Source organism: Dendrobates tinctorius, unplaced genomic scaffold, assembly GCF_039654945.1.
Source record: "Dendrobates tinctorius isolate UK_male_01 unplaced genomic scaffold, ASM3965494v1 ptg000070l, whole genome shotgun sequence".
Classification (NCBI taxonomy): domain Eukaryota; kingdom Metazoa; phylum Chordata; class Amphibia; order Anura; family Dendrobatidae; genus Dendrobates; species Dendrobates tinctorius.
Window position 1 is genome coordinate 84,651,250 of NW_027361738.1, and position 18,387 is coordinate 84,669,636.

The window sequence follows — 18,387 nt, forward strand, 5'->3', positions numbered from 1 at the left end:
AAAATCATGGCAAAGAAAAAAAAAAAGCGCTGCTGCAATGTATAAACAGTGTCATAGATGGCGTAGCGTGAATGATTGATAGATCATTAGATCGACTGGTGGCTGATTTGATGGATTGTTTAATCAATCAGTTGATTCAAGTATAATGTAAATGAAGGAAACAAAGAAAATGATCAAATTCAATATTTATTGTAAAAAACATTAATTCACAATATCACAAGTCTTATTTTGGTTTATAAAAAAAAAAATTACACAAAATACGTGAGCCTTAAAAAGTCAGACGTTTTTCAAAAATAAAAGGGGTAAATATTTTCTAAAAGGAGTAAAAAAAAAAAAAAAAAAAAGTCACCCGTGATTTCCATTTTGATACTGTAGTCATCACTAATAGTCATAAGTCATTATTATATTTCATATTGACATTTCTTGACTATTATACTATCACTAGATTATGGCCCGATGCTATCGCATGGAGAGGATGCGATAGCATCACACCTCTTGCCATGTTAACCCTCAACACACACACTCCTCTCACCTTTCACCATCTCCACTCACTCTTTCACTCCACATACGACCCCTTCTCTCACTCCGTCTCTCATACTCACGCCGTCATCGCCGCTGCTCCACGATCCCCGACATCTTCTTCCTCCGGCGCCATCCTGGATCCAGACGTTGTCCACGCCGGCGACATGTTCTTGCGGCGACGCCATCTAGAGTATCTTGAAATCCCGCGATAGTCAAGATGGCATCGCCGGAAGAACATGTCGCCGGCGTGGACGACGTCGGGATCCAAAATGGCGTCGGCGAAATCTCGCGAGTTTTCGCCGACGCCATTTTGGATCCCGACGTCGTCCTCGCCGGCGACATGTTCTTGCGGCGACGCCATCTTGAGTATCGCGGGATTTCACGGATCTAAAATAGCGTCGCCGCAGGAACATGTCGCCGACGTGGATGCCGTTTGGATCCAAAATGGCGTTGGCAAAATATCGCGAGATTTCGCCGACGCCATTTTGGATCCCGACGTCCTCCACACCGGCGACATGTTCTTGCGGCGACGCCATCTTGACTATCGCGGGATTTCGCCGATCCAAAATGGCGTCGCCGCAAGAACATGTCGCCGGCGTGGAGGACGTCTGCATCCAGGATGGCGCCGGCAGAAGAAGATGTCGGGGATCGTGGATCAGCGGCGATGACGGCGTGAGTATGAGAGACGGAGTGAGAGAAAGGGTCGCATGTGGAGTGAAAGAGTGAGTGGAGATGGTGAAAGGTGAGAGGAGCGTGTGTGTTGAGGGTTAACATGAAAAAAAAGAGGTGTGCGGTGACGTCACCGGTTACAACTGGACGGAAGTTGTTACAACCGGAAGTTGCTTAGGGCATTTATTATTATAGATTATCCCTTGCAGTACCCCATCTGACCACTTGTTGGGGCTGTTACACAGAAACATCTTCATGGGCAGAATGAAGCACAAATCATAATGATTCAGACACGTAGTGCAATATTTTATAGCACCAGCTAGTGGTAGAAAAGTGTAGTGCAACACACAAAAATAGGTTAGTGCTGAATATTTTGATCTACATTATATTATTAAATGTCAGCACCAGGTGCGTTCACAATATTAATCCAATGTATTATCTTAAATCATCCCTTTCAGAAGCCTAAAGACTCGAAAGAATTACAGTGTTAGGCCACGTTCAGTAGTTTATATCAGTATTTGTAACCCAAAACCAGGAGTGGAACAATCAAAAGTATCATAGAAGCACGTCACCACTTCTACATTTATCGCCAACTCCAGGTTCTGACTTACAAATACTGAACGTGTGAACGTGGCCTTAGAAGACATTATGATGCTTGCTACATCTTAGCTCCAAGTAAGATGGTAATTGGATCCTTCTGTTAGGCTATATGACTTTTTAGCAAAGCTGAGTCCCCCATGGAAATGATTATGAAGTCCTATTTTATAAAGTTGTCCAAATTTAGAAAATGAAAAACAGCGCCACAACTGTAAACAGGTCGTCTGTGGTACTGCACCTTAGAATGATTAATTTGAAAGGAAGTAGACCGCAATAAGTGACGCAACCTGTGGACAGCTATGGCGCTGTGTCTGTTTTTTTGTTACCCCGGACAACCCCTTTAATACATAATAAACAGTGGCATCAATGGCAGAAGATGACAACATAGAGATTGAGTGTTGTCAGAAACAGATAGGGATGAATACCCCTGCACCTTATAGAGAAAAGATGGCTGTCAATTCCAGAGCATAGGAGACGTAAAATGGCCAACTCCTTTAAATATCGATGCCAATTCCACCAATAAAATGCCATCTGGCCAAATGTGGTCTTTCAGCCTCCGGAGCAGAATTCTGGGGCCCAGTCACATTGTTACAACTGACAGCACAAAGCTTTGTGAAACACCGTACCCATGAAAAGTTTGTTCTCGTACACGGCCGCACAGGACGACCCCTGTATGACCGAGCCGTCGTTGGCGTATACGGTGGTCACTATGGGATTGTCCGAGAGAATGTTCTGTATGCGGACAATCTGCAAGAAGTAAAAAGCAATGATCAAAAGTGCAAAAATAAAATCACAAGACAAGATAGAAATACATTCTACCAGGTTACACCAAGCTTCCCACTCCCTACAAGCGACCTGGCGTCAGGGTCACCACGAGTGATACTTTCACTACACCACAAGATGGAGAAGGTCAGCGCAACTACAGATTTTATCGTGTGATGTAAAAGCTGTGTTGTGCGCTCTGAGCCAATCAGATCTCTCCTCCCTCACAGCATGAGTCTCACACACAGAAAGAGAAACTGCAGCTGCATCCCCCTCCTCCCTCTCTTCTGTTTTACACAAGATTTCATGTCGACAGAGGAGGTTTTTGCTGGGTCTGCGGATGGCAACACTACTTTTTAAAAATCTCATTTTTTTTTGCCAAGATTAGGAGCATGAAAGAATTGGAATCTTTACAATAATTTATTACGCCCCCTATAATTTGTATACTGACCTCTGACCCCGGAATATCTTTAGGATCGTAACGGAAAAGTTTAAAGCCGTTTGGATGGCCTCCTGTCCAGACGTCTCCTGTAACTGGGTCCACGGAAAGGTTATCCAGAAGCGTTTCTAATTGCACCACCTGGTAGAACAGAAGATAATTTCATAAAAGTATTACTCGATCTATATATGAGATTTTTTATCCAAAATTCTGTGCCACTTGATTGACCAATGTCTTTTTAGGTCTCCAAATCCTCTGCACCGACACTGCACAGCACAGGAGTTACTGCATACAGCGCTCAATGGGAGATGTCTACATTCAGAGGCAGAGAGCTCCCCCTTGTGGCGACTGCAGACAGACAGAATGTTGTCATGTAACTGGTTAGGAAAGATATGTAGAAGAAAATGCAGGCAAGAAAATTAACGTCCCTTGGGTCAATGGTGACATGACGGCGGTGGCGCTCACATGGATAAAAGTGGTCTCTGTCTGATACCTCAATAAAATACATCACTGTTAGAATCGGAAATAAGATCCCACCTTAATCTCAGGATTACCTTTACTGGAGAGAGGGACAAGTTTGCGTGCTTTTCAAAAACATTAACTGTGCGACCAGTGATGTCAGCGACATAGATGTACCTACAAGAAACACAAAATGCTGCCATTATAGGGGGGCTCCAGACCACACATCTAGACTACAATTACGGTGGTGTTTTAAAAGTTTGTGATCCCTTAAGAATTTTCGTTATTTCTGTATAAATTTGACCTAAAACCCTAAACCAACAATTATATGCCTTGGGTCAATGTGTTGCGGCCAGGCTCACATTCTCTTGAACTTTAGCTCATGGACAGAAGTTCGGACATTGTACTTCAGAATTTGTAGATAAAATTTACAATTCATTGTTTCATTAATAATAGCAGCAGTCCTGGTCCTGATGCCGAAAGTCAGCCCATACCATGATACAACTAACACCGTGTGTCACAGATGGTGTGAGGTATGTAGGCTGTAGTGGTTTTTCTCTCTCTAATCATAATGCTTCCAGTTTAAACCAGAAATATCTATTTTGATCTTGTCCATCCACAAAATATTGTCCCAGTAGCCTTCTGGCTTTGTCCAGGTGATCTTTAGCAAACTTCAGACGGACATTAACAAATATGAGAGAGGCCTTTAGTTACTTAGAAGTTACCTTGGGTTCCTTGGAAACTTCATGGACTATTATACCACTTACTGTTGCAGTGATAATTGTTTGCCAACCAATCACGAGGAGGGTAATAATGGACTTGAATTTTCTCCATTCGTACACAATCTGTCTGACTGTGTATACATGGAGTCAAACTCATTAGAGATGGTTTTTGAAACTTCTCTATCCTAATGAGCACAAACAATTTCTTCTAAGGTCATCAGAAATCCATTTTGATCCATGCCATGCTTCCATAAACTTGCGTTGTGAAGATCAGACTTTGATCGATCCCTATTCTTTAATTTAAAAAGGATGACAATCAGATGTGAGTGGGTGACCTGTTGATTGAAAACACCAGACTCTAATTTCACCAATTAAATCTTCATTTCTAAAGGTTCACATACTTTTGCCACTTGCAGACGTGATATTGGATCATATTCCTCATTTAAAGTCTAATATTTTTCACTCATTTGTTTCCTTTTGGTTCTCATCTACTTTTAGGGCTTGAAATTGTGTGAACATCTCATGTAGTTTTGAATCAACTACAGAGATATGGAAAATCCTGAAGGGTTCACAAACTTACACTGATATTTGAATGGGGGTGCACCAGACTACACATCCAGACTGCTGTTATAGGGGCTCCAGACTACACACCCAGACTGCTGTTATAGAGGGCTCCAGACTACACATCCAGACTGCTGTTATAGGGGGGCTCCAGACTACACATCCAGACTGCTGATATAGGGGGCTCCAGACTACACATCCAGACTGCTGTTATAGGGGGGCTCCAGACTACACATCCAGACTGCTGTTATAGGGGGCTCCAGACTACACATCCAGACTGCTGTTATAGAGGGCTCCAGACTACACACCCAGACTGCTGATATAGGGGGCTCCAGACTACACACCCAGACTGCTGATATAGGGGGCTCCAGACTACACACCCAGACTGCTGTTATAGGGGGCTCCAGACTACACATCCAGACTGCTGTTATAGGGGGCTCCAGACTACACATCCAGACTGCTGTTATAGGGGGCTCCAGACTACACACCCAGACTGCTGTTATAGGGGCCTCCAGACTACACATCCAGACTGCTGTTATAGGGGGGCTCCAGACTACACACCCAGACTGCTGTTATAGGGGGCTCCAGACTACACATCCAGACTGCTGTTATAGGGGGCTCCAGACTACACATCCAGACTGCTGTTATAGGGGGCTCCAGACTACACACCCAGACTGCTGTTATAGGGGCCTCCAGACTACACATCCAGACTGCTGTTATAGAGGGCTCCAGACTACACATCCAGACTGCTGTTATAGAGGGCTCCAGACTACACATCCAGACTGCTGTTATAGGGGGCTCCAGACTACACATCCAGACTGCTGTTATAGGGGGCTCCAGACTACACACCCAGACTGCTGTTATAGGGGGCTCCAGACTACACACCCAGACTGCTGTTATAGGGGGCTCCAGACTACACATCCAGACTGCTGTTATAGGGGGCTCCAGACTACACACCCAGACTGCTGTTATAGGGGCCTCCAGACTACACATCCAGACTGCTGTTATAGGGGGGCTCCAGACTACACATCCAGACTGCTGTTATAGGGGGCTCCAGACTACACATCCATACTGCTGTTATAGAAGGCTCCAGACTACACACCCAGACTGCTGTTATAGGGGGGCTACAGACTACACATGCAGACTGCTGTTATAGGGGCCTCCAGACTACACATCCAGACTGCTGTTATAGGGGGGCTCCAGACTACACATCCAGACTGCTGTTATAGGGGGCTCCAGACTGCACATCCAGACTGCTGTTATAGGGGGCTCCAGACTACACATCCAGACTGCTGTTATAGGGGGCTCCAGACTACACATCCAGACTGCTGTTATAGGGGGCTCCAGACTACCCACCCAGACTGCTGTTATAGGGGGGCTCCAGACTACACATCCAGACGGCTGTTATGGGGGGCTCCAGACTACACATCCAGACGGCTGTTATAGGGGGGCTCTAGACTACACACGCAGACTGCTGTTATAGGGGGGCTCCAGACTACACATCCAGACTGATGTTATAGGGGGCTCCAGACTACACATCCAGATGGCTGTTATAGGGGGGCTCCAGACTACACATCCAGATGGCTGTTATAGGGGGGCTCCAGACTACACACCCAGACTGCTGTTATAGGGGGCTCCAGACTGCACATCCAGACGGCTGTTATAGGGGGCTCTAGACTACACATCCAGACTGCTGTTATAGGGGGCTCCAGACTACACATCCAGACTGCTGTTATAGGGGGCTCTAGACTACACACCCAGACTGCTGTTATAGGGGGCGCTATAGACAAATGGTTGATTTGCAGTAATGAGGAGTAGATACTTTTGGTCAGTAGACATGGCGATCCCATTAGCGCTGTAGAATCCCGCTGCGACCTCTCTGACCTCTCCTGGACTGTAATACACCACGTTTGACAATGTCAATCCAAATATCAGTTCTACTTGTCTCATGATGAAGACCGAAAAGTAATAATCATTAGTGGCGTAAAAGCTCTCTGGTCCAACTGGAACTATGTTATTGACACTGAAAGACAAAAAAATAGCAAAAGTGCATCAGTCTGAACATCGGACGATCTTAGCTCTGCTACTTCCATAGAGGGCTATGCAGTTCAATATATAACCCGCACCCCAATATAACAGTGTATCACCATCAGGGTGCCCATACCGAGAGCTGACGCCACCATACGGGACAGGTGCAAAAAAATAAATTTTAAGAAATAATAATAATGGAACAAAAATAATAAAGATAATAATAAAAAATACACAAGCTACATCAACAGAAAAGTTTTAAAAAAAGTTACAAATTTCAAAAGATGGCGGAACAATCGAAAAAAAGTGTAACATCTAAAATAATGGATATGACACTTGGAAGAAGCAAAAAACGAAGCATGGCCCTTCCTGGCTCATAGAGGGGAGTCCCGGCATGGGAACACCAACATTTATAACAGTCGGCGAGTTCTACTCCTCTGATTTCCCTAGTAAAATCTGTCATTTATCCTCCGTACTTGTGCAGCGCTGAGTGTTTAATGGTTTTCACGTGGACGAGAACATTTTCCTCCTCCTCATACTTGAATATCTCAACGGTAGACTTGTAATGGGGATGATTCACCACGAAGAGGTAGACCGAGTCATCTGAAACAGAGGGGGACCATTAAGAGACCTCAATAAAAACGCTCCCCCCAGTAAGGCTGAAAATGGAGGTTGGAGCACAATTTTTCTTTTCTCTTTGGTTCAAGATATAAGACACCCTAAAAAGTAGAGATAAGGGGGCTGCTCCACGTAGGAACCGAACTCTGGAGATTTGATTTGCTATATGGTAGAGATTTTTATGCAGTTGTATCTGGAAATTAAAAAAAAAAAAAAAATATTCACATACAATAGATAAATCTGAATTTAAAGGGGTTGTAAGGTCTAGAATGAACACAGAATCAGAGTGACTGCAGACTTTTCATTTTAGACCAGACTACCCCTTTAATAAAAAATAAAACACCCAACGCCAAATGTCTCTTCTGTACAAATACCCATAATATAATTCACAGCCAAAATAATACTCCCATACTATGTGTAAATAATACCACCGTATCCAATTAATACATGTACTACTAACATGACACTGCCATACCGCGTCACATAATACTTCTGTATAGCACCAACAACATATTACAATCAGTGACTAAATGCAGATTTTTGGTACTCGCCATATAATATTCTAGTAGCTCGCTTTGAGGCTATTAGAAGTGAGCATTATTTAGATGCTGTATGGCGGTATTATTTCTCAGTGGCTTTTTTGGGCATCACAGGAACCACAAGTAATATGCTGCCACCTGGAGGCTGACACTATGATGCTATAAGCAGCAGTTATAAAGGCAACAATTCTGTATAAACAGCTGATCACATGTAGTATCAACACAGAACAGTAATGAAGCTTCCTCATCTACCGACGAGCATTCCTTGTGGATAGAGTGATGTACAAACATAATGACTTGATTAGCACAAGCATCAGCATTGAACAATGTCACCCAAGTCAGGACGGATCTCATGTGTGTTGAGCCGTGACAGATTCTCCGGATGCTGTGTGCCATAAAGTTGCCTTAGTCAGCTAATGCGTCTCCCAACGCGTTTCGTCATATTTAGACTCATCAGGGGAGTATTCTAGCAAGAAAATATTATTGCTGCTGCCTTACCACAGCCTCCATTATTGCGGTTTAAAAGCAGGAGCCATGTCAGAACAAACCCCCGCCTTCAGCGTGTGACGCGCTTCCGGTAAATGGAACGCATTTGCTGTATTTGGAACACATATCTGGCCTTGGAGCGCCTCCCATCTTGTAGTGATGACGTCCTCCTCTTTGCTTCCCGTCGCGGCTCCGACGCAGGTGTATTTTATCTGCCCTGTTGAGGGCAGAGCAGAGTACTGCAGTGCGCAGGCGCCGGATATCTCTGACCTGGTCCGGCGCCTGCGCAGTGCAGTACTCTGCTCTGCCCTCAACAGGGCAGAGCAGTGCGCTTGCGCCGGAGCCGCGACGGGAAGCAAAGAAGAATACGTCATCGCTACAAGATGGGAGGCACCGGACCGCGACACCCATCGGACCAAAACCGGACCCGGACCGCCCCTGGGTGAGTATAATATAACGTGTTTTTCTTATCTTTCAGGTTACATCAGGGGCTTATCTACAGCATTACAGAATGCATTACAGAATGCTGTAGATAAGCCCCTGATGGCAGTGCCGGCAGCTGATAGGCCAAAAATGGGGTGACAGATTTCCTTTCAAAGGTGCAAAGCATCCTTTGTTGACCATCAGTAAACAGTGTTTCTATAAGAGGCTATATACCCCTTGTTATAGGTCTAAGTACCTGAGGGTATTTCTTTGCAGTTTTTAACATTGTCTCTTTATGTGGTTTAGGGTCCCCTAACTGCACTTGGGTTTGTTGTGTAAATTTTGTTGGTCTTTTTTAATATTATTAAAAGTTATATTTTATCCACACGCTATTTCTACTTTCTATCTATTGGATAGAACATTACTGCTTCTCAATATGACACTAAGAATACTCCTGGGGAAAAAAGCTGACAACTCCCCAAGAGATTACACCGGGGCAGCCGGCGTCCAGTTAGTGCAAAAGCAGGAAGAGGAACAGAACCAAGACATCCCCTCATCAAACAAGGGCGAGCGCTGTGTCCCCCAATAAAAGCTACAGAGTACCAAAAATCTTTCTTGGTCGATTCATTGGGGGAAACAGGAACCTTGGGGCCCATCCTAAGGCTGGGTTCACATTGCGCTAAAGGTGTGCGTTTAACGCATCCGTTACATAGCGGCATTAACGCTATGTAACGGATGCGTTAACCCACCCATAGACTACTATAGACTAGCGCATCGCTAACGCATGCCATAATCGGCATGCGCTAGCGATGTGCCGTCATTCTGTGACGGACCCTCAGACGTGGTCTGCAGCGTCCAAGGGTCCGTCACTGCTAGCGCAGATGAAGCATCTGCGCTAGCGGGATCGCATGACGCTTTCACAAATCAGGAGTAGCGTTAACGCAGTCCGCCAACGCTATGCGTTGAGCGGACTGCATTAACCCAATGTGAACCTAGCCTAATACTGTCCCTTGGGTGGGAGAGAATATCAATCCTCCAGGTTACTACCCGAGCAAGTGTCGCTTGTAGTACCCTTGTTCTAACACTTGCATCCACAGCTCCGCAATGATGTAGACAGAAGACTAAGTAGCGGCACCATCGAATATAAGAACAGACATATGCCAGAATAAGACCCACAAGGTTTTTACACCATGAGGGGAAAGAGCTGTACCCTGGCAGGGGTGTCCTAGGAGCACTAAGCTTAACCCATAGTTCCTGTGTCCCCCAATGAAGCCACTGAGAAATAATACTGCCATGCGGCACACAAATAACTCTTCTTATGTGTAGTAATAACGTAACTCAGCCATACTATGCCGAATAATACTCTTGTACAACATATTACCATTCGTTATCTAAATAATACCACCATATAGACAGACAGTAAAAACAGTGATTATGTCTGTAAAGCCCTGCAGTATATGATGGCGCTATATTAGTGAAGCATAATAAGTAAATAAGTACATGTATTGTTCACATAACACCATCATATCATGCCAAATAATCGTGTACAGTACCTCCCAACACCAGTATTCTGTGTCTGATTAATACCGCCATAGAACCACTTAATACCAAGATACATTATCCAAATACTTCCTTTGCTCGCATTATACCTCCATATCAAACATACCAAAAACATAAAACCATTGGTACAAAAAAAAAAAAAAAATACCACCAAGTAATGCTAAAAAATATGAGAATACAGCGTTCAATTAATATTTACAGATGGTGCTCACGTAAAACACTGCCATTCCAGGCAAAATAATACTTCTGTACAATACCCACAACATATTAGTATTCAGTGCATAAATAGTACTGCCATACAATGCCTAGATAACACAATATACAAATACTCACATAACACTACTATACCATGCCAAATAATACTTGTACTATAATACTGCAATACATGGTCTAAATAATACCTCTATACAGTATCCAACATAATACTTATGAGGGGCTGCTGATAAGTCTTTGGCTTTATGATTTTTTTTGTTTCTATGGTAACGAATATTACATCATATGAAAGCCTTGGGTCTCTAATATAAGTTTTAAAAATTGTGTGTTTTTAGCTTATGGAAGCAGTGTTCTACGCACACGGGAAAACAATATGGCGGCGTCTAATGCCACATTCACAGCAAATGAGAGCAGAGGAGTGATAAAATTCTTTTTTCTGCAAGGAAAGTCCGGGAAGGATATTCATATTGATAGGTCACAGACATTGGGGGATAAATGCCCTTCATATTCCACTTCAGCACCACCGATGAGGAACTTCATGGACGACCGAGAGTGGTTGTTGTTCCGGAGATTGTCAATGCTGTGCACAACCTCATACTGGAGAATCTGCGAAATTCAGCTGAAGCAATAGCGGACATCATGGAGATTTCCCGTGAATGTGTTTGTGTAATTATCCATGAACATTTGGACATGAAGAAGCGATCTGCAAAGTGGGTCCCCAAATGTTTGCCGACAGCTCAGAAAAGCATGCGAGTGAAAACTTCCCGGTCCATTTGTCACCATTTCCAGACTGATAAGAACTTCCTGGATTGACTTGTAAGGGGGTGGCGTTGCTATGGACAGTAGAGACATGCTGCCACTTTAAGAGACAGCACCCCCGTGGCTGGTGAGATGGTATATTCTGATCTCCCCTGCAAAAGACTGTGTGTTGTTCTGCCAGCACTGGAGAGGGGAGGGACTGTTACCTGTGTGCGTTCTGAGCTGAAGATTCTGCAGGAGGCTGGCGTGCCTGGAGCTGTGAGAAGAAGACGCACAGCCTGAAACTGACTGAACTTGTGAGATTGTGTAGACTCTTCTGGGGATAACAAAGGTGGCTGTCCTGTGTTACCGTGAAGGTCCACAAAGAAATACAAGAAAAGGAAAGTACCGTTTCCAGGAGCATCTCCAGGACAATCAAGCGAGGAGAAGACCACGTTTCACAGAACTTCCAGAAAGACGTGCGCACCATCTTACAGGACTGCTGGGGGCCCCAGGACTGGACTGAGCCCTCAACATTACTGTGAGTTTTAACCCAGTTTGTGCACATGTTAGGGCTTAGGATAGGCTGCAATAGAAAGAGCATGGCAGCTGTGTGGCCTGCGTAGCAGAGGCCAGGTAGGCTACAGTTAGAGTAGCAGCATACTGTGTTTTATTGTGTTGTTTTGCCTGTTGGAAAATATATTGCTCTGTGATATTTGGAGCACCGTGCTATTTGACGGCCCAGCTAAAGAATATCACTCTTGTAAATTGTCTTTTGTCATTGCATACCCCTATTTACACCTTCCTATCACTGCATTTCTTGCCTGTCAATAAATTAACCCTTTGTTGTTTGCACCTCATCTTGTGTACCGTAGTCTCCCTGCACGGTGGTGGTTTCCCTGGCCATCGCTTCAGACGAGACTTGGATTTATTTGTATGAAACTGAAACCAAGGAGCAGTCAAGAGTGGAGGGACAGTGGTTCTCCTCATCCAAAGAAGTTCAGGGTGCAAAAATCTGTCACTAAGGTGATGGCGACTGTGTTCTGGGATAAGGAGGGCGTGCTGCTAGTGGACTACCTTGAAAAGGTTCCACCAGCAATGCAATGTATTACATTGAACTTTTGGACTAATTGAAGGCATCTCTTAAGGCCAAAAGGCGCGGCAAGCTGTCCAAAGGAATCATGTTCCTGCAAGACAACGCCTCCGCTCACACTGCACAAGCGATCAAGGCAAAACTGGTGGATCTGGGCTTCCAGCTGGTTGACCACCCACCTTATTCACCAGATCTAGCTCTCTCCAAAGTCATCTGGTTCCAAACCTGAAGAAACACCTCAAGGATACCAAACTTCACACCATTTCTGATGCCATGACTGGTACGGATGCCTGGTTTGAGGCACAACCGAAATCCTTCTTTTTGCAAGGCTTACAGAACTTGGAATACCGGTGTAAGAAGTATGTGGAATAATGTAAAGTTTCATCTTCCTTTCTCGTTTCTTTCTGGGTAAAGCCAAAGACTTAGCGGCAGCCCCTCGTATATATAGCGCTCACATAACACTGCAATATCGTTTTTCCACATGATACTACTATTCAGTGGCTCAATACAACGCTTTAATAGCAAAATGGGGTTAATGGTAGCCTTTCATTGATCCAAGGCTAACTGAAGCCACGTCCCCACATTGGTCTGGGAACAGTGCCCACCCTTCACCAAAACAAAGAAGAGCCCGACTTTTCTTGGCAGAGACAGCTGATAACAAGGAACACTGAAGCATATTAAGAGAATGTCGTCCACCATGGAGAACAAGATTTTTTTTTTTTAAGGCCTAAATCCATATCATTGAGTAAAAAAAAAATTGCAGTTGTGTTTAATTAAACATTTCGCACCATTTTTTGATGTGGTCTGTGATTGTGTTAAAAACAGAACAAACTCACTTACAAATTCTCAGTTAACTCATTCTGCAGCCAGAAATAAGGGAATACAGCTATAGAAAAGAAATGGTGCAAACCTTTATGACACTCAACTGCAAAAATTATTGTTAGCCCAAATATATCTATTTAAGTGAAAATAAAAGGTCCCCAAAAGGTGGACAACCCATTGAAGAAATTGGACCGTCTTTCAGACATGTGAGATACTAAGTATCCGAACCAGGACACAACCCATGATTTGAGTAATGCTGGCAAACAGCTGCAGGTAATGTCAATATCACCCATCGGTTCAATAAATCTCGGGATTTACGAAGGATTTTGTTGTTTTTGTGAAGGAACAAGATATACTCGTTCCACAACTATGAGAGCCAACAGCATGAAGTAGTGGTCAAACATGTCAGTGGGCGAGGAACGGGGCTTGGGATCTGCTCACTTTATATAAAGATTAAATCTACAAAAAAAAAAAAAAAAAAAAAAAAAAAAAGAAGTGCTGCATTCATAAATTCTACAAGTTCCAGAGCTGAAATCTCCCAACATTCCCTACTAGAATACCCTCAAATGAGTCCAGTACTCTGCCCCCATAGGGACCTCACCTTTCTCATCAATGTACGTGCTGATTCCATGAGGGCTGAATGTGGACAAGTCAAACCCTTTACTGATCCGCAGAGTGGATGGACGGAGCGTCTCATCATTCAGGTCCAGAAGGAAAATTTCTCCAGGTCTTTCAGGAGCAAAGCTCACAATTCCAGGATATTTCAGACCCTTGAAGTACATTAAACGGATTAATATGAAAGATTCAGTATTTAAAGCGTGCCTGCCGTATCCTGGGACTTCTCTGAATAATTTGTTGTGTGCGCTCAGGAGGGAGAACACTATAGTATGCATTGTATGCTGCATTTCCACCATTTTTCCCCTCTGCAGGCTCTCTCAGTAATTTCCAGTTGCCTCTGAGCTAGTGAGTAGAGACTGGCAGCTAAGAGGTATCCCATATATACAGCAGATACAGACATGACAGATTCCTGCTCTCCTGCCTCTATGTAACACATGTTCAGAAGCAGCAGTATGGAGGAGGACATTATACAACAATATAGAGCAGTGTAGCTGTGAATCCAGCTCTGAAACTAGATAAACACTTACCAGAAAACAGAGGTATATATAGCATTTTACAGCTCTATAGAGCAGTGTGTCTGTAAATCTAGCACCGGCTGAAAAAAGACTTACTAGAAAACAGCAACATAGGTTTGCGCATGTCTGCGCCTACCTCTATTGCTTCTTTGATTCTGTCTGGGCCTACCTCTATTGCTTCTTTGATTCTAACACTTATACACCCCTGGACAGTGGGTGGCCTAGTGCCACTGTGCAGGGAAATACTGTAACGTGGCCAGAGCTGAGATTCAATTATTTCTTTTCCAAATTGGGGATTGTCCTAGACTCCAAAAGGTTAGCTATAAGGTTAAACATAAAACAATGACTTATCTGGGCCATATGATATCGCTTATAGGATAGAAATAAATATCCCTTTAAATGTTTATTCCCAAGGTTAACTACAGTCATAGGGGTCACAAGGATGCAGACTTGCAGGGGTCATACAGGTCAAAAGGATGCAGACTTGCAGGGGGACTCCCGCCATAGACTTTCTGTAAAACTTTACAAACAACCTCTGTCACAAAAAAAGAATCATCTAGTTTATAACAATATATAGTAGACATGGAAGAGAGAGGGGAGGGGTATGCAGCTGCTTTTTTTTTTTTTTTTTTTCTTTTCACTGTTTTAGAATAGTATAAGAAGGGCAGAGGAAGGAGAGCATCAGGAGGCATTGATAATTTGCAGTAATTACTGCAGTATAGCATGGTGAAAAAACCGTCCAGAGCTGCACATGAAAAATCGACAGCCTCCAGCACTGCCAGAGGCACGGTTTCCTAAGGGGCAACCAAGAACAGGACGTCTCAGGATCACAGCACGTAGCCCTTCATTGCTGTGGATCAACAGAAACGTGGCGTTGGAGCTTTCACTATTTAGGTAATATATGGCGGTATTAATTGAACTACTAAACAGAAATATAATTTGGTATTTGGTTATGTGAGCACTACATGTAACATCATATAACAGTATTCTTTGGGCACTAGGTTACTTTATGTTGTGGAGATTGTACAGAAGTACTATTTGTTATGTGAACACTGCATGTATTTGGATGTTATATAGCAGTATTATTTTAGCGCTGAACTACCTTATATACTCGTGTATAAGTCGACCCGAGTATGAGCCGAGGCACCTAATTTTGCCAAGAAAAACTGGGAAAACTTATTGACTCGAGAATAAACCAGGTATGCACGGCTCCCCAGCCCCGTCCTCGTCCGCACGGCTCCCCAGCCCCGTCCTCGTCCGCACGGCTCCCCAGCCCCGTCCTCGTCCGCACGGCTCCCCAGCCCCGTCCTCGTCCGCACGGCTCCCCAGCCCCGTCCTCGTCCGCACGGCTCCCCAGCCCCGTCCTCGTCCGCACGGCTCCTTAACCCCTATCCTTGTCTGCATGGCTCCCCATCCCTGCCCTTGTATGCATGGTTCCTCATCGCTATAAAAAAAGCAAAAAACATCCTACTTACCTTCCTTGCGCGCCCTCACTGCATCTCATTCCAGTGCCAGCAGCTGTTCTGGCTGAGCGATCACGAGTCCCCGCTCATTAAAGTAATGAATATTCACCTCTCTCCACGCCTATGTGATTGGAGAGAGGTGAATATTCATTACCTTAATGAGCGGGCACCCATGATAGTCCGGCCCCTGCTGGAAACCAGTGGCTGCAGCTGTAACTGTGTGCGCTATTAGAGAAATGAATATTCATTGCCAGTGCAGTGAATATTCATTTCTCTTTAGCAGCGGGCACAGGCTTTAGACTCAGCCGCCTCTGTGACATGCTGCTCCGCATCTCCCGCCATCTTCTGTCACAATGACTCATGTATAAGCCGAGGGGGGCGTTTTCAGAACACAAAAAAGTGCTGAAAAACTCAGCTTATACACGAGTATATATGGTATGTTATGTTGTGGAAATTGCACTATTTGGAGTTGTATGGCAGTTTTATGTGAGCTCCACATACAAGTATTACTTGGGTACTGTATTAAAGCATTATTTAGGCATTGCATGGCCACATTATTTGCATTGTATGGCAGTGACACGTGAGCACTACATGCACGTATTACTTGGATACTGTACTGAGGTATTCAAACATGATATAACGGTATTATTTTGGCACTGAATGATATTATGCTGTGGATACTGTACATAAATATTATTTGGCTCTGTATAGGACTGCTAGGTGACCAATACATGTATTCTGTATCCAAACAATACCTACACTTATCATTTAAGCATTTTTTGCCAATGTTTTTCGGACAGTGTTGGAAATGGCAGTATTGCATTATTTGGCACTGTATGGCAGTATTAAGGTATCAGCAGAGGTAGGACGTGTATATGAATCTATGGATTTTATCATTACAAAAAAATGGTCTATAAATATTGGGCGGGGGGGGGGGGGGGGTGGGTGGTCTTTACTTGTGGCCAAGGTTTCCAACTTGTACCAAAACGAACACAGAATGTCCGGCTGCTAGGACCCTCGTGATCAGCTGTGATCTATGGGAGATGCAGCAGAAAGTGTACAAATTCCCAGCAGCGCCACCAGTGGGGAAAGTAAGCATTATAGGTTCTCATTGAAAGCAATAGGTCTTTCTTTTTAACGCAAGAACATCTTGAATCCTCTACAGAGAGGGACGATTTGTAATATTATAGACCCCAATAGAGACCCTCCATTATTAACCCAGAATTCCTTGACACAGATTCCAGGCCAGACTGCATTGTAATGTGTTGCAGAACGTGGATTTTATTATCTGGCATGGAAAAACTATTTTAGTGTTAAAGGGATTTAAGACCAAAAATATTATTTCTTACATAAACAGCGCCATCCCTATCCACAGGCTGTGTGTGGTATTGCAGATCTGCTCCATTTACTTCAATCGATCTGGCTTGCAGTACCAGACACAACCTCTGGACTCAAGAGGCGCTGTGTATGGAAGAAGCTGACTGTTTTTCTAACCCCAGATAAACACTAACTTTATCAGCAGATCCGGTGTACTTACAGAGCTGATGAAGGCTAGACCGTTGGGAAGAATGGCGATGTCTTCAGAGCCGTATTCTGCAAGAGTAATCAAGAAAAAAGAGGCGTTGGTTGCATTTTATTTCAATAGCGCACAATGTAGCGCAAAACATTCAGGTTTGTTTTTGTCATGGAAACCATCAACAAGCAGCGTTTTTTTCTGATAATGACCAAATATTTAATTTAATCAAGGCTTCCGGAATATATTAGCAAAGTGCATTGTGCCAAACTCTTCTGGAGTAGAATCAGATTTTTTTTTTTCGCAATAAACTTTATCAGAATGCACAAGAGACAAGTGTAGCCTGCAGCAAACAACGCAACAAACACCGAGCATTCCTACATGAACAGTTTCCTGGAGAGTGGATTGGTCATCATGGGCCAGTTGAATGGCCACCAAGGTCTCCCGATCTGACCCCCATAGACTTTTATCTTTGGGGTCATCTGAAGGCAATTGTCTATGCTGTGAAGATACGAGATGTGCAGCATCTGAAACAACGATACTGGAAGCCTGTGCTAGCATTTCATCTGCGGTGTTGCCATCAGTGTGTCAAGAGTGGGAGAAGAGGGTCGCATCGACAATCCAACACAATGGGCAGCACTTTGAACACATTTTATAAGTGGTCATAAACTTGTAAAAAACTCGTGAAAGAATAAAGTTACGTTAAAACCAAACACACCACTGTATTTCTTGTGAAATTCTCAAAAAGTTTGATGTGTCACATGACCCTCTTCCCATTGGAAAAAATAAAGTTGGATCCAAAATGGCCGCCATGGTCACCACCCATCTTCAAAAGTTTCCCCCCTCCCATATACTAATGTGCCACAAACAGGAAGTTGATATCACCAACCATTCCCATTTTATTTAGCTGTATCCATATAAATGGCCCACCCTGTATTGTTTCCTATAGCATTTGACACTGTCCCACATAAAAGATTGGTAAGTAAGATGAGAAAGCTTGGGCTAGGGGAAAATATGTGTAGATGGG

The 18,387-nt window shown here is 43.9% G+C and overlaps 1 protein-coding gene across 1 annotated transcript in view; it reads right to left on the reverse strand.

Annotated features, from left to right (window-relative positions):
- Window positions 1–1,234: 1,234 nt before the first annotated feature.
- Window positions 1,235–18,387, reverse strand: part of LOC141095767 (serum paraoxonase/arylesterase 2-like) — a 35,347-nt gene continuing 18,194 nt past the window's right edge. Inside the window, exons 3-9 of the mRNA XM_073582070.1 lie at window positions 17,385–17,440; window positions 13,853–14,021; window positions 7,236–7,362; window positions 6,554–6,754; window positions 3,544–3,625; window positions 3,002–3,130; window positions 1,235–2,535 (exon numbers count right to left, since the gene is read on the reverse strand). Coding sequence (XP_073438171.1) covers window positions 2,377–2,535; window positions 3,002–3,130; window positions 3,544–3,625; window positions 6,554–6,754; window positions 7,236–7,362; window positions 13,853–14,021; window positions 17,385–17,440 — 923 coding nt within the window. The 3' untranslated portion in view covers window positions 1,235–2,376. The remainder of the gene's footprint in view (window positions 2,536–3,001; window positions 3,131–3,543; window positions 3,626–6,553; window positions 6,755–7,235; window positions 7,363–13,852; window positions 14,022–17,384; window positions 17,441–18,387) is intronic.